This window comes from Gymnoscopelus braueri, assembly GCF_963280865.1.
Source record: "Gymnoscopelus braueri genome assembly, chromosome: 7".
Taxonomy (NCBI): Eukaryota; Metazoa; Chordata; class Actinopteri; order Myctophiformes; family Myctophidae; genus Gymnoscopelus; species Gymnoscopelus braueri.
In genome coordinates this window covers 48665871-48682194 of record NC_137608.1, presented here as the reverse complement: position 1 = coordinate 48682194, position 16324 = coordinate 48665871, and the positions used below count along the sequence as shown (strand labels likewise).

Below are 16324 nucleotides of genomic sequence, written 5' to 3'. Positions count from 1 at the left end.
AATTGCTTGAAATTCAACTTGAACATGAGAAAGAGATGGAAAAGATTAAACGAAAGACTGAATTGCTAAAGTTAGAATTGGAGTAGGAGAAATTGAAGTTGAGTGTTCGTGAAGCAAAGCAATTCAATGTGGGGTCTAATTTGAAATTACTTCCCAAGTTTTCATAGACTGATCCGGATTTGTTCTTTTCCCTGTTTGAGCGTGTGGCAGACGCCAGGGGCTGGTCTGATGGTGAGCGGACTCTACTACTTCAATGTGTTCTCACAGGTAAGGCCCAGGAGGCCTATGCTTCTTTATCCGTAGCAGAAAGTAAAAAATATGAAGTTGTTCAAAGTACAGTGTTGCGGGCATATGAATTGGTACCAGAAGCTTATCGACAACGTTTTAGGAAAATGAACAGCAAACGTATGTTGAATTTGTGAGAGATATGTTGGTCCAGTTTAACCGTTGGTGTGTTGCGTCAGAGGTTAAAACTTTCAAAGAGCTTTGTGATCTGCTAACTCTGGAACAATTAAAAACCTGTGTGTACCCGCTAATATTGCTACTTACATAACCGAGAGAAAAGTTAAGACACCCCAAGAAGCAGCCATCTTGGCTGATGAATACGGTTTAACACACAAACGTGTAGTTGGTGGTGTCTATAGGCATCAGACCGGTGGTCTAGTGCATATAGGCAAACGTTTTGGGGGGCTGGGGGATTCAAGTTTGTCCGAGTTTGAAGATGGTTCAGGGAAACAGGATGACTCTAATGTTTGTAATTTTTGCCATAAAAGTGGGCACTAGAAAAAGGATTGTTTTGCTCTTAAAGGTAGAGAGAAGCTGTTAAGTGGTGCACCAGTCAAACCGGCCGCTTTGGCTGCATCTGCCATTCCCTCACCTCAGCTAAATGTTAAGATGGAAAGTGTTTCGGACATCAGGTGTTCCACTGGTGACTCTTAAGACTGAGTATTCAGCATTCATTTCGGAGGATTATGTAGCACTACCTGGTATGAAGGCAGTAAGAGTTAACATCTTGAGAGATACAGGTGCATTACATACTTTTATCCGTCAAGACGTAATTCCATTATACTCAGGTTCAGAGACAGGCGATTTCATTTTGATGCAAGGTATGGGTATGCAGATCATTCCCGTACCGCTCCATAGAATGACCATAGTCTGCGGGTTGGTTAGTGGGGAGGTGGTGGTTGGAGTGCGTCCTGAGTTACCAGTGGAAGGGGTTGACATAATCCTGGGTAATGATTTGGCAGGGGATAAAGTGTGGCCTAAAGGAAAAGCTAGGCTGTGTCATGTGAATCTGTTGAACCCATACTGTTCTCAAATGTCGGCGTCCCAAAGCTCCAGTGACGTCCCTTACGTTGAGCCTTCATTGTGCACAGGCACGGTGGGCGGTTCTTCGGCAGGGGAGGTTAATGGAGGGGGAGATTGGCCGGCAGATGAGAATGGGATTCAAGTACGGGTAAACAACGCTGAGGCATTTAAAGCTTTACCCAAAGTACTTGGACCGGTGGATGAGACAAAAAGGAAGGAGTGGGTTTCTATGGTTAATGGCTATCCTTTGCTATTTGCAGACACACCATCACAGACACAGCTGATAGAGCACGATATTGGAAAGGCAAAACGAGCGCAACTGGATAAGGGGGTTAGGTACATGCTGGATAATTTGGCAGAACCCTCAAATGGCAGTTGGGCCTGTGTCTCGTTTGGTTAAAAAGCCTGATGCCATTTTTCGACCTTGCACAGACTTAAGAAGAGTCAACAGTGTTACAAAACCTGACTTGTTCCCTTTACCACGCATGGAAAATTGCCTTAGACCAAGTAGGTTCTGCAGTTGTGGTACCTCTTACTGCTATTCTGAAGTCTAAAGTTTATTTGGTCAGCTAAGGCTGTGTTTTTGAAAATGTAAAACTGCCAAGTACAGTGCCAATAACGCATATATGCGTTCTATTGAATACATCACTTGCCTGCCAATAACGCATAAATGCGTTCTATTGAAAAAAAAAAAAAAAAAACATTTTTTTTTTAAATTTGACCCTAAGACCTAGGAGATATGATTGTTTGAAGATCTAGACTCCTATCCACTTCCTTGTTAACTTAAAACTTAAAAATTCTGTATCTCGGCTCCTGAGTACTTTTTGTTTTTCAATTAAAAATCTCTGGCAGCCAACAGCTAAAAATCTGAAATAACTCTGGCAGCTGATGAGTTAATCGATATTTGTGCCTGTATCCATCTATTTACGCTGTCCCTCATCACTCTTAAAACTGTTCCTGCAGGTGACTGAGGAGGTGAGTGGGTGGTTGGATTGATGGCTCAGGTATTAGTATGATTGATGAGAACTGTAAAGTTTAATTAAATGTTACGGAGTACCTCGTTGGTCTCCTCTCTTATGGGGGGAGGTGTGCTGTGATTCTAATGGTGTTCTCTGTTCATGTGTAGGAGGAGGGGACCAGCCTGCAGGGGTGTGCCTAGAGGACGAGGCACACCTGACTCCAATCATCCTCTGGAGTATTTAATCAGGCTGGTCAAGGCCATTCTGCCTCTTTCTCCTACACAGGAAAGAGGAAACATTGTTTGTTTTTGGTTCCGTCTGAGTTTAGTTCTACTTTGTTTTGCACCTTGCACATACACTACATTTTCACACATCCATACATGCACTACACTACTGATACAACGGACTAACCACACCTCACGCTAATTAAGTATTAGTTCTGTTTCTTTGAGTTATCAATAAATACATTTAAAGTTAACCTTGTGTGTCGTCTCCCACTTTTGTCATGATGTGATTCAGTTCACTAGATGTCATAGATTGACCTCCAAGTAAGTACTCTGATGATGTGTACTACAGTTTGTGTTGTGTATGACGTCACATCAGGGCTGGTCAGATACAGCCAATTATATTATTTTTGCCGGACCCAGGGGGTCTGGCTTACATGAGGCTTTGTACCTGTTTCGTCCATACATGGGCATGGTCACTTTGTCCTTAGGCCCCAGCCATAAAAGTCTGTCCCCCTTTCGTCCATAGATGGGCATGTTTTGTACCTGTTTTCTCCATACATGGGCAAAAAAAAGGTTTTGGTCACTTTGTCCTTAGGCCCCAGCCATAAAAGTCTGTCCCCCTTTCGTCCATACATGGGCATGTTTTGTACCTGTTTTCTCCATACATGGGCAAAAAACTGGTTTTGGTCACTTTGTCCTTAGGCCCCAGCCATAAAAGTCTGTCCCCCTTTCGTCCATACATGGGCATAGACACAGGCTGACACGTCATGTGAAGTCTGGGTCTGGCAGAACCAGGTCTCTTGGTCTTGTTCTTACTTGGTGTAGAGTGAAAAAATCACACCCAGTGTGAAGTGGGCGGTGTGGTCATCACAGTGGTCATCATAGTGATGGAAGCTCACTTCCAAAAAAAATGGATTTTTGGAAGTGCATAATCCTATTTATAGGTTATTAATGTCATCATGTGTCTCGCTAGCCAATCACAGTGCTGAATAGAGTCAGCCAATAGAGTCAGCCAATCACAGTACAGCTAGGGGTCTACTAATGGGCCAATCACAGTGCAGGAAACTAATACTAATGAGGTGTCCCAACCCCACTTATAGGGGCGGCTACACCGCCCAAAAAAGGGAACCAGGAGACCTGGTACTGCCAGACCCGTAGTGGTTGAAAGATCAGAGCACTACGTCACGCTAAGCTTGGCCGATCAAAAAGAGGACAGAAGACAGACCTCTTTTATGCCCATGTATGGACGAAAACGTTTGGAGAGGGGGACCGAACAGAAGACAGACCTCTTTCATGCCCATGTATGGACGAAAACGTTTGGAGAGGGGGACCGAACAGAAGACAGACCTCTTTTATGCCCATGTATGGACGAAAACGTTAGGAGAGGGGGACCGAACAGAAGACAGACCTCTTTTATGCCCATGTATGGACGAAAACGTTAGGAGAGGGGGACCGAACAGAAGACAGACCTCTTTTATGCCCATGTATGGACGAAAACGTTTGGAGAGGGGGACCGACAAAGCCTCATGTAGGCCCGACCCCCTGGGTCTGGCAAAAAGGAGGGGACCAAATACAGACCTGTGTCTGATCTTGTAGATCAGCCATTTCTGGAAGGGTGCCTGCGCAAATCAGTGTTGTGAGGCATGCATGCAGGTTGTGAATGATGTCAGACTAGAGCCCTGGTCAGACTATATAAGATTTTGTATGCTTTTAGTTGCCGACTTCTTCCAAGGACAAAACATGGCGACCACCATCTCTGTGTGCCAGCCGCAAGCTGGAGGCTTTAACTTCGAGAACTGCAGGAGAAATGCAGTGCTGGAGGCCGACGTTGCCAAACTGGGGTGCAACTTGCCCGCCGCTCGCAAAACGGGCACCACCATCGTTGGGCTCGTTTTCAAGGACGGGATAATCCTCGGCGCCGACACCAGGGCCACCGAGGGCATGATCGTGGCCGACAAGAACTGCTCCAAGATCCACTACATTGCCCCCAACATTTACTGCTGCGGAGCGGGGACGGCCGCGGACACGGAGATGACGACCGCGCTCATCTCGTCCAACCTGGAGCTGCACGCCCTCTCCACGGGCCGACTGCCCCGCGTGGCCACCTCCTGCCGCATGCTCAAGCAGATGCTCTTCCGGTACCAGGGCTACATCGGAGCGGCTCTGGTGCTGGGCGGGGTGGACTGCATGGGCTCGCACCTCTACAGCATTTACCCCCACGGCTCGACCGACAAGCTGCCCTACGTCACCATGGGCTCCGGCTCGCTGGCCGCCATGGCGGTGTTCGAGGATCGCTACAGGCCCGGCATGGAGAAGGACGCGGCCAAGCAGCTGGTGTGCGACGCCATCGCGGCGGGGATCTTCAATGACCTGGGGTCGGGCAGCAACGTCGACCTGTGCGTCATTACCAAGGGCGGCGTGGAGTACCTGAGGCCCTACAACGTAGCCAACCAGAAGGGTGTCAGGGCCGGAGACTACAAGTACAAGCGCGGGACAACCGAGGTGTTGAAGAAGGCCGTGATCCGATTGGACCTGGAGGTTGTGGAGGAGACGGTGCAGACCATGGATACTTCCTGAACCAGTGTGATTCTCAACCTTTTTTAATTTCAAGGACCCCTAGTTTGATATGCATTAAGCCACGGACCCCTATTTGATGACATTTTTTAGCTCCCTGACCCCTGAGTTATAGCTCTTTTCGGCTACAATTGAATCTGGATTTGTTTCCATACACTACGGCTTCTGGGGGTTCTGGAAAATTTCAGGTTATGGAAGGTTCTGGGTGAGCCTTAGTTGAAAAGAGACACTCCACGTTGACAAACCGTGAACTGTTCCATTTGTTTCCTCTTGTTTGAGAGTTAACAAGTCTGGTAGTTAATGAGGAGGTCGTCCTCGATTTTGCCTGAATTTTAAACTGGTGTGGGCTGAACACCACCTAGGACCTGGGACAGTAACCATACTAACATTTTTTTTTGTCATGCAGAGTTGAGCTCATTACCACAAATTTGTATTATTATTATTTTTAAACATTTTTAATGGTGTGGCTCTATATGAAGCAATGTAAAAAAAATAAACCTGAGGAAATTTAGAATACAAATATTTTGTGTATTTATGTTAAATGAAATATATTTATATTATATTTAAAAAATATATTATATATTTTTTTCCGGAACTATGCTGTTGCGAGGATTTTCCTTTTTAAACTGCATGTTACTTATCCTGTCTTACACCAGCGACAACTGGATGTGCACAATATTCTTCACTGAACCAGAAAGCGGAGCCGTCTAAGAACGGGTCTGTCGCAGGGATGGGTGGCTGTGTCCAGGGATAATATCACAAAACTGCTGGACTGATCAGTGCCACGTTTGTTGTGTACCCAGCTGCCAGTAGGCCATGCAAGTACCTTCGCATATTTTTTTTTGCCTGCATGTTTTTTTCTTTTTTACTTTAATTCATTTTATAATGGAACTCTGAGACTACAAATGGAACCAAATGGACCCTTGAGGCCCTTTATGACCCTTATTTATTCATTATGGAGGTCCTTGAAATCTTAGTTTGAGAACCCCCACCAAATATTTGTGTGGATAGGGACTTTTTTTTTTACTCTAACCACTTGAACCCTTGCATCCCTATTCCGAGGGGAACATTCGCCGAACATAGCAGATCTACAAGCTCACAACGTGTCGCTCTGCGACGCATTGTGAACTTGTAGATCAGCTATTTTCGGCAAAGAGGTTTGGTGTAGAGGGAAAAAAGAGCAGCAGACCAAGTACAGAGCCAAAGGTCAAGTTTATAAAGTATTGATGGTTTAAGCAGTTACATATAAACAAGCACTTTAACTTACACAACAGACAACACTAATGATAGTGCTGTCAAAAAAGTCTGTAATTTATGAAAAGGTTTACTCTGCAACACACTAAGTAGTGGGGTCCTGCTTCATCTCTCACTCAGCAGTGGTGGCCTGCCGCCTGACAAAGGTTCAAGACCCCTGCTCTAGACTTAGGCCGTGTGTCCACCAAAATAAACAAAGAAATTAATAAAGAAATAAAGAAATTCATAATGACATATTATTCAATAATAATATATAAATACGTGTATATACTATATGTGTGTGTGTGTGTGTGTGTGTATATATACACATATATATACATAATATATACAAATAATACATATACTTAGGCTGTGTGTCCACCAAAATAAATAAAGATATTATATAAATATTATTCAATGTAATTATAAATAAATACATAAACACATAAACACATAAACACATACATACATACATACATACATACATACATACATAAATACATAAATACATAAATATATAATATTTATATATATAAAAAACTATATATAACTATAAGTTCAAGTTGACCTGCACTTGACCACAGGTCAGTCAGCTCATTCCAGACCCGCCGTGCCGTGAGCTTGTAGATCGAGCTATTTTCGGCGGGGGCGCGACACCGTCGTACGTACGAGCGGCTTATAAACGCAGCGATAAGAGCCGCCCTCCCATTGGGCTGGAGGACGGATTTAAGCCTCTCCTGCTTTCTCTCTGTCATCTCAAACAGCCACGGAGCTACAAGTATAGGGCTATATTGCCTGCTTTTACAATTAAACTCCCCTTTCTTTTCTCCCCCCCTTATCGTTATCATATCTTTTGGAAGCTCTGAACTGGAGGCCAACAACCCTTTTAGAAGTGTCCCAGATGACAACCTACTACAGCGGCGACGGACTGCGATCGCACGCAGTTGGACCTTATTATAATAATAGTAACTGAAGGACCTTATTATAATAATAGTAACTGAAGGCTGTGTTGATCCGTTTGAGGAGAAACTGTTGCGCCCACAGCGCTGCTGCCTGCGATGTCTCTGCTGTGTGTGAGAGGTGCGTCTGTCTGCTTTACATTTAAAACCCTTTGCTGTTTATTCATCATCAAGCTGCTAGTTATTTTTTTTTACTTTGATTTCAATATTCAATTTGACTTTTGACGTGTAGATCGCTGGGGTTCAGTTAGTTGGACATGGAATTATATACTATACGACCAGCGGAACGACCAGCAGACTTTATTTGCGTGAACTTGTTGTGTCGAGTGAGAGTGAGATGGATTAATATCTGTGGTTCTCAAACTTTTTCATGTCAAGGACCCCCCGAATCGAAATGATATGTATTTGGCCGCGGACCCGGGACCCCCATCTCAAAATATTTAATTCCAGGGACCCCCCAGAAGCAAAGATTTGAGTCACAAATGTTCGCTTTAAAAATAAATATTATATTCAATGATTTGCACAGATTTTCCCGATTTTCCAGAAAAAAATGCAGATCTACAAGCTCATAGTGCGGCACTCGGTGCTGCGCTATGAGCTTAGATCTGCATTTTTTAAATTTATTTGATCTGCTATTTTTGAATAGCCAAAGTATATAATATGGATAAAGGGGTTAAAATGATTGTGACGCTTTATTAACTAATTTTGCTGGGGACCCCCTGGTATCCCTCCAAGGACCCCTGGGGGTCTCTGGACCCCACTTTGAGAACCAATAGATTAATGAATGCTTGGTGTGTTTATTATGTCACTATATGGTCACTATAGCCAGTTGAATTGAGTTACATTTTACAGTAGACTTGACTTTGCACAAAGTTGGTTAGTTGATGGCCAACTTTTAGAAACGGTGGTTATCAAACTTTATTTGTATTTCAAGGACCCCCAGTTACAGTAGGTAGATGTAGACCTATGCATTAGTCCACAGACCTCATAACTCTTCTGTCATACTCTGACAGTGTATCTACATTGGTACTTGCAGTGGTGGAAAAGGTATTTTTTTTACCTAAGTAAAAGTATCAATATTTCAATGTAGAAATACTCCGTTAGCGTTACAAGTAAAAGTCTGGTATTCAAAATGTACTTAAAGTACCAAAAGTAAAAGTACTAAAATGTTTGAAAATAGCTGATCTACAAGCTCACAACGCGTCGTGATGCCACGTGTTGTAGTCCTGTACAAAATGTACACTACTGTCAGTGTTGACCAGTATGTGGTTCATTTGTTTCCCAATCATTTAGCTGGGGACCCCATAGAATAAAAAAGCCCCTTAAGGGTTAATTTGGTTCCATTTGTGCACTCTCGCAGTTACAGACCTTTTTAAAAGTGTCCAACTGGTCCCTAATTGGGACCCCCCTAGAGGGGGACCACTGGGGGGGGGGGGCTCCCTGGACCCCACTTTGAGAACCACTGTTAAGTCAGGACCGCTACCAGCAGCACAGATATAGACTGCTAATGGGACCAGATTATAAATACCTAAAGAATGAGTATTAATTAAGGCTACCCATGCATAGTATACGTTAATTAACAGGAAGCATTGTTTGTAAAAAAAAAATACAGTCGTTTTGAGAATGCCACTGCAAAGCTGTCAGTGGAGCCTACTTAAGAAACGTGGCCCTAGTCCAAGATAGTAAATTGCTGCTCTTTCATGGAGGCGTGCGTTTGCTTTTCGCAAACTATACCAAACTGTTGTCCTCCTATATCTCTGACTGTCAGCCCGGAGCCCTTTTGTTTCCCCATCACTGGTCTTGAACGGTTTTCCCATCATGGGCTGTGAGTGTTGTTGCCTGGGGCTGGAAAGTCCCTGGAAAGGCCTCTATTACTGTATATGATGAGATATGATAGACTGGAGGGACAGCAGGTGCGTCTCAATTAGAGCCAGACCGATATCTGTGTGGCCGATATATTGGCCATTATTCAACTAATTTTTTTTTGTATAGTCAATTATGCAGCTGATCTGGCATCCCTGTTTGAAACGTAGTCAAAAATGATTCAAATAATTTTAAAATAGCCTATCTACAAGCCCACATTGCGACTTGTACGGTAGATCAGCTATTTCTGAACATTTTTTAATAGGGCGTGGTTTATATTTACTTGTTTGCGTGTTCATCAAAACTCTGGCATCGTTCAGGCTCTACTCACTCAATAGTCTCCAAAATGTAAACAAACACAAAACAAACCAACAAACCAAAAGGTCTGAATCAATGTGGAGCTTCTCAGTGCACCTCCATGTACAACTGGAAGACATGACTGAGTTTGACGTTCCCTACGTACTCTGATTTTGTTGTTGTCGGGCAGAAACCTTGTATTTCAACTTTTCGTGTTTTTGTTTTGGTAAATGAACACCCTTCTGCGACACTCTTGTCCAATGAAGTAGGGCCTATACTTCGCCGTACAAGAGTGTCACGTGTTTTACCACATTTAACCAATGAAAAGTTGGCCTATGAGAGCTTATGACAAAATATTAACTCCATTGTATCCATTTGGAACACAGGTTATTTTACCCATTTCCTGAAAAGTTACGGTTCTGGACATACAAGGTTTCTGCAACATTCAGCAACAATTTCTTATACTTTCGTATCTATTTTATATTTTAATCCCGAAAACTAACAGTTTCTCCACCCGACAGAGACGATATTCACAATAGGCTGTTCTAGCACAGGAAGCTTTGTGAATAAGAGAGCCTCTACTGTGGTTCATGTTTACAGTATTAGGAACACGATTAGTACAAAACTACTAGCTTTTAATGGCCTGCGATTGAAACATTGGAGTCCGCAGATAACACGCCCCTGTCGACACAAATACATCACAATATAATGACATAACGGCTGAGCCTGTCAGTATGGCTGCCAGGAGAATGCTGCACAACTATTTTCCGTGCTTCTGTCTGGTGGTGATGCTGGAAGTTTGTTTCCCTCAACAATCTCAGCGTCCTCAAATGTCTCAGGCTGTTCACACATCTGCTCCAATCATGTGCAGTCTGTGGTATAACTGTGTGTGTGTGTGTGTGTGTGTGTGTGTGTGTGCGTGTGTGCGTGTGCGCGCACGCCTTTTTCATGCCTAGGACCCCTAAATTGATATACATTTGGCCGCGGACCACCATCTGAAAATGTTTTGTGCCAGGGACCCCCAGAAGAGAAAATTTGTGTTAAAAAATGCAAAATTCTACAAACACTTTTCGAAAATAGCAGATGTACAAGCTTGCAGTGCGGCAAGAAGTGACACGCTGTGGAGCTTGTATATCTGCAATTTTTTATAGCCAACGTATACAATATGGATAAAGGGGTGAACATTTATTAACACCTTTTGCTGGGGACCCCCTGGAACTCTCTCAAGGACCACTGGTTGAGAACCACTGATCTAGACACGCACACACACACACACACACACACACACACACACACACACACACACACACACGCACCCGCACACGCACACGCACACGCACTGTGAGCACAGCAGCTATTCTTCTCTTCATGCGTCCATATGGACCTAGTAGCATTAGACTGGGCAATTAGACAAGGAATAGACAGAGTGGCGTCGAGGTGACGTTCTCCCTCTGTTATACTGACAAAAGGCAAGAAAAAGTGACGGTGGTGATGCGTGTGAACCAGATGCATGTTTTGCATCAGCAGGCCTCTACGTATGTTGTCTGTGGCATGCCTTATCTGTCCCCAGTGGTTAGAATACCTCACAAAACCGGTTTGCTGCACTCAGGTGTCATAATGGCAAAGTTTAGTTCCTTGTTCCTTGAGTGTGTCTTAACTCAATTGGTTCTCAACGTCAGGTCTGGGGACCCCCACGGGGTCCAAACGGACCACTACGGGTCTATAACTCAAGAGAGTTTGCAAATGGAACTAAATGGACTATTTGTACACTCTCAGAGTTAAATAAGCACTTTTTTTAAACAGTGTTAATTGGGGTTCCAGTGTAGTTCAGTTCAGTGATTCTCTACCTTTTTAATTTCAACCAAATGGACCTCTACGGGTCCATTTGGTTCCATTTGTACACTCTCAGAGTTATAGTAAGCATGATGTACATAATGTAAGTATGTGCTATTTGTGTAGCACTTCTCACAGAGAGAACTCTCACAGTGCTCTACATACAACAGAAATTAAAAACAGCAATTAAGACACGTTCAAATGATTAGAAACAACAAGAACACAATGCATCTCAGGAAAAACAAAACAGCAGACACATTTCACGGCTGGAGGAGAAGCTCAAGGACATTCCCTAAATGCTTGTTGAAACAGTAGTGGCTCTTAAAAATATCCACAGACCCGTATGGGTCCACTGGGACCGCTGTTGGTTCCCCGGACGAGACGTTGAGAACCAGCGGCTTAACCCCAAGTCTTGTACATCTGGCTGTCAGCAGTGGCGATGTAAAGTAACTAAAGTACATGTACTGTGCTTAAGTACAATTTCCAGGTACTTTTACTTTACTTGAGTATTTCCATTTTTGGATACCATACCCACTTCAGCCCTAAATTGGCTACATTTCGGCCATTTGAAAATAGCCGTCATCTACAAGCTCGCAATGCGTCGTCGCGACGCATTGAGAGCTTGTAGATTGGCTATTTTCAAAAGATTTGTATACATTTTATATATTTGAAAACTTGTGAAATGGGACATTCTGCACAATGAGTACTTTCTACTTTTGGTACTTTTTAGTACATTTTGATACCAATCGAAAATGTACTTTTAACAGAGTATTTCTACATTGCAGTATTGATACGTTTACTTAAGTAAAACAATTGAGTACTTCTTCCACCACTGGCCGTCAATGGTGTCAGTGGTGTCGGGGTGTCAGCAGTCAGCGTGCCGAGGCCGAGGCGAGGACTGACTGCTCTATGAAATGAAAAGTTCACTGACAGCTCTGACAGTGCCCCCCCGCCCCCCCACCCCCCTGCTATTTCTGGATGGCAATTAGAATGGGGAATGAATGCATAATGGTATTGCATCATCGTCTGCTAAATGTTGAACCCAGAGCTGCTCAATAAGAAAAATGAATGGGTTTGTGCTGGAGGAGGCCAGGACAGGGAAGTCATTCTGAGGAGATAATTATCTGAACACTTGGTCTGTGTGGGTGTTTGGTTGGTGTTGTTTTTGGTGTGTTTTTGCCGCTTTTACGTGTAGTTGTTATATTCAGGGTAAAATGGTAAATGGTGCACTTAGTTAATCGAACTAATTGATTATAAAATAATAATACAAAATAATCGATAATTTCATAAAATAATCAATTAGTAATCAATCCCTAATTTGGGTATATCATCATAGCTAAAAGAAAGGAAACAAATAACATAACATATAACTATATTTCGCACCACACTGTTGTGCAACAAGGTATAGAATTAAAATAGATTTTTTTTCTTTCGAATAATCACTTCTCGATTATCTGATTAATCAGAAAATTGATCCATAAAATAGTTGCAGCTCTAGTGCAGTGGTTCTCAAGGCGGGTTCCAGGGGGTACCCAGCAAAATTTGATATTCATTTTATGAGACACGCCCCCTTCCTATACAAACCCATTGTAACTTCAAACTCCATTTTAACCATGTTAGATTCATCAGAAACATCCGTCCTTGGTTCTGGTGACTGATGTTGTCCTTCTATTACGCGAGGAGACCGTGTTTTTTCAATTACCTTTTTCATTTATTTTTTATATATTTTTTGGAAAATGAAAACATTAAATACAGTAAAACAAATAAAAATAATAATAAATAAATAAAAAGTTATCGAACAAACACGGCCCCCTCACGTATTGGGCGGGCAGTATGAGTCATCAGAACCAAGGTTGGGTATTTTGGTGTGTCTGATAAAATGAATATCAAATATCTAAATACTGAATCAAGCAACTTAAAAACTGTCAGGGGGCTCAAAAAAGCCTGAGTAGACGATAAAATGTAAAAAAAAAAAAGAAAAAAAGTGAAATATCCCTTTAATACAGCATCACAATCGTTTTAACCACTTATCCATATTTTATACTTTGGCTATTAAAAAATATCGCCCAAAATATTGATGCCAGGTTGAAAGTGGTTGAAAATACAGATATCGGGTGGCCTGTGTGACCTACAGGCCTTCATTCACAGGAAAGCCCCGTACTGATTCATGAATTCAGCAGTCACTGTTATGTAATATAGGCCACCAGATGCCATAGGTTGGGGCTGTTAGGTTTCACACACACACACACACACGCACGCACGCGCGCGCGCACATACACACACACGCGCGCACATACACGTGCACACACAGAACAACGGACGTAAATGCCTTCACAGATGCACAGGGAGAGTGTTGGAATTACTCGTTCCGTCTGGGAAGAGGGGGTTAGGGATAGAGGGGGAATAATCCCTTGGCCATCTGCTGCTGTGTGTGTGTGTGTGTGTGTGTGTGTGTGTGTGTGTGTGTGTGTGTGTGTGTGTGTGTGTGTGTGTGTGTGTGTGTGTGTGTGTGTGTGTGTGTGTGTGTGTGTGTGTGTGTGTGTGTGTGTGTGTGTGTGTGCTCTCACGTGGGACAGGGTGTAGCTAGGATGCTACTTTGCTTCCTCCTTCCCTTGCACAGTTTTGCCACTTCCTCATACTTCTGACAACCATTATCTTCCTCCTGATGCCTAATTTATACTCCCTGCAGATCTGTTCTTTTCGGCAAGCGACTCCATTGCGATGGAGTATACAGTACATAGCTTGCTGTATATCTTTGGTGTGGGAAGCTTCTCAAGTAATACATTATTTTGATCTAAAAGGGAAAATGATATGAATAGATCTATTAAAGAGAAACACAGGGAGACCACTTTAGATGTTATTAGTTTGCTGGTGCCTTTTCCTCAGTCATGGATGAACAGCATATTGCATGCGTTTTGTTATAGGGTGCTGTCCAGGGTCCTGAACTCAAAAGAAACCCATGTAGTAAACTCCTGCCTCACGCTGGTCGAATGTCTGACTTCAGACTCAGGCAAATGCAAAGTGCAAGTTAAAAAGGTTTTCAAATTCCATGGCCACAGGATATTTGAACGTGGAACAGGGCTACTTTTCTCCCTTCTCACGCCCCGTCCTTTGAAACCTGTCTGCTGCCTTTGACTGACTCTGTAAAAGAGAAAGATTCTCTTGCACTTACTCTTTCAAAACCTGTCAGTTTGCTGATGTTTCAAATTCAAGTCTTAACCCATTCTGTGTCTGTCATTTCAGATTTCTTTGGCTATTCAAAAATAGCAGATCTACAAGCTCGTAGCGCGGCGCCGAGTGCCGCGATATGAGCTTGTAGATCTGCTATAGTTCTGCTATTTTTAAATCGTGAAAAGTTGTGCAAATATTTGAATATATATATATTTTTTTAAAGCGAACATTTGTAACTCAAATCTTTGCTTCTGGTGGGGGTCCCTGGAACTAAATATTTTGAGAGGAGGGGTCTGTGGACATATGAAACGAAAAAAGTTTGAGAACCACTGATATTATAGCAACATAATATTTCCAAGTAAAAACCCCCCGAAACTGCTAGGATTTAGAAGACATTTTGTAGAAGAAGCAAATATTTGACACTCGGTGCCACGCTATGAGCTTGTAGATCTGCTATTTTTGAATAGCCAAAGTATAAAATAATGGTTATTGCTAAAAATCTAAAATGACACAGATGCGTTCCGGATTGAATGGGTTGAACTTGCTTCAGCTGATGACATACTGACAGGTCTTAGCGGTCATTCTGGGAAACATAGCAGTGCGGTCATTCTGGGAAACATAGTAGCCTACTCAGTAGGCTACTATGTTTCCCTCTGTCATTATGTTCCATCTGGTGTCAACTGGTCTCTGGCTCCTCCATGGTGGAATTACATAACTCCTCTCTTCCGGAAGCAGCTCATGTCCTGGTCTGAATCACATCCCCATCTATCACCTTCTACACCTCTAATCAGACCTACCCAGTACAATTTACTGAAGTAATGGACTTACAGTTATGTAATTTTGAGGTACTTTTATTTTACTTAAGTGTTTCCAATGTTTCAATACTTTATAGCAGACTCTCAAAGTGGATCTGATACTTTTACTTAAGTAAAAAAATGTAGTACTTTTTCCACCACTCGCTCTCTCGCTCTCTCTCTCGTTGCAACTTGTTTGGGCTGCCTTGACAACGGCAGAGCGCATAGGTTGAAGATGATAAGAAACAACATGTCATTCAGTGCGTAGTGCTTGCCGAACCGAACGCCTTCTACCGAACGGTTCAATATTAATACTAGTGAAATAGTTTTTGGCTCTGCATTGTTTTAGAGGCCTCCGATGTTTGATTCAAATTTGGTGTTGATCGGTTCATGATTATTTGTAAAATAGGCCTCATCTGAATCATACATGTTCATCACACTACTCCATCTGTAGGACTAGCAAGTTGTTTTGAAGAATGCAGCATGGTGGAAATCAAGTTAGGCGGAAATTGAGAGTTGTGTCATGATCCAAGGAACGTTGTGATTGTGTTGTGAGCTTGTAGATCGGCTATTTTCATTGTGCAACACCAGCGCAAAACTAAGTATAAATCAGGCTTAACTCTTTCACAGCATTTTTTGGAGCGCTTTTGACAATCCCCTTTTGGACTGTTAGCAGCAAGAGGCTAGAAACAATGTCTTTCCGTTTTAACCAACAGCTGATTCTGGATCTGATATGCAGTATTCTCTGTGGGGCCATGGTCTATACAGTTTGTAAAAGGCAGTTTATATACATCGGTTCAAAATCACCAAACTCACACCTTTATATCTCTCTGGATAGGGCTGTTAAAATGTGAAAAAAATGGGAATGTCCAGTTATATAACCCCGTGTATTATAGTCGACTTGATCAAATTGATGCACATAGTTTTGAGCCTGTCTTCATGCATTGGTGAGATTACAGTGAAGATGTAGAGTGTCTCTGATCAATTAAGTGTAATAATACAATTACACTTAATTGATTGGATCCATGCAGGTCCGGCCGTGCAGAATATCAAAGCTGACTGTGGTATAATAATCACCTTTGACCCCCAGCTGGCTCGGGGCTCAG

At 42.7% G+C, this 16324-nt stretch overlaps 2 protein-coding genes across 2 annotated transcripts in view; both read left to right on the top strand.

The window, feature by feature from the left end:
• Positions 1 to 4234: 4234 nt before the first annotated feature.
• On the top strand, positions 4235 to 5071 carry LOC308089188 (proteasome subunit beta type-7-like; the record flags this gene model as incomplete). Its single annotated transcript, XM_080433755.1, has 1 exon — positions 4235 to 5071. One exon carries the CDS (start codon positions 4235 to 4237, stop codon positions 5069 to 5071), a length of 837 nt encoding a protein of 278 aa, XP_080289881.1.
• A 2085-nt stretch (positions 5072 to 7156) lies between these two features.
• LOC308089091 (protein unc-13 homolog B-like) overlaps positions 7157 to 16324 on the top strand; it is a gene marked incomplete at its 3' end in the record, with an annotated part of 115708 nt that continues 106540 nt past the window's right edge. The window contains exon 1 of the mRNA XM_080433663.1: positions 7157 to 7381. Within this exon, the coding sequence (XP_080289789.1) occupies positions 7360 to 7381 (22 nt within the window). The 5' untranslated portion in view covers positions 7157 to 7359. The remainder of the gene's footprint in view (positions 7382 to 16324) is intronic.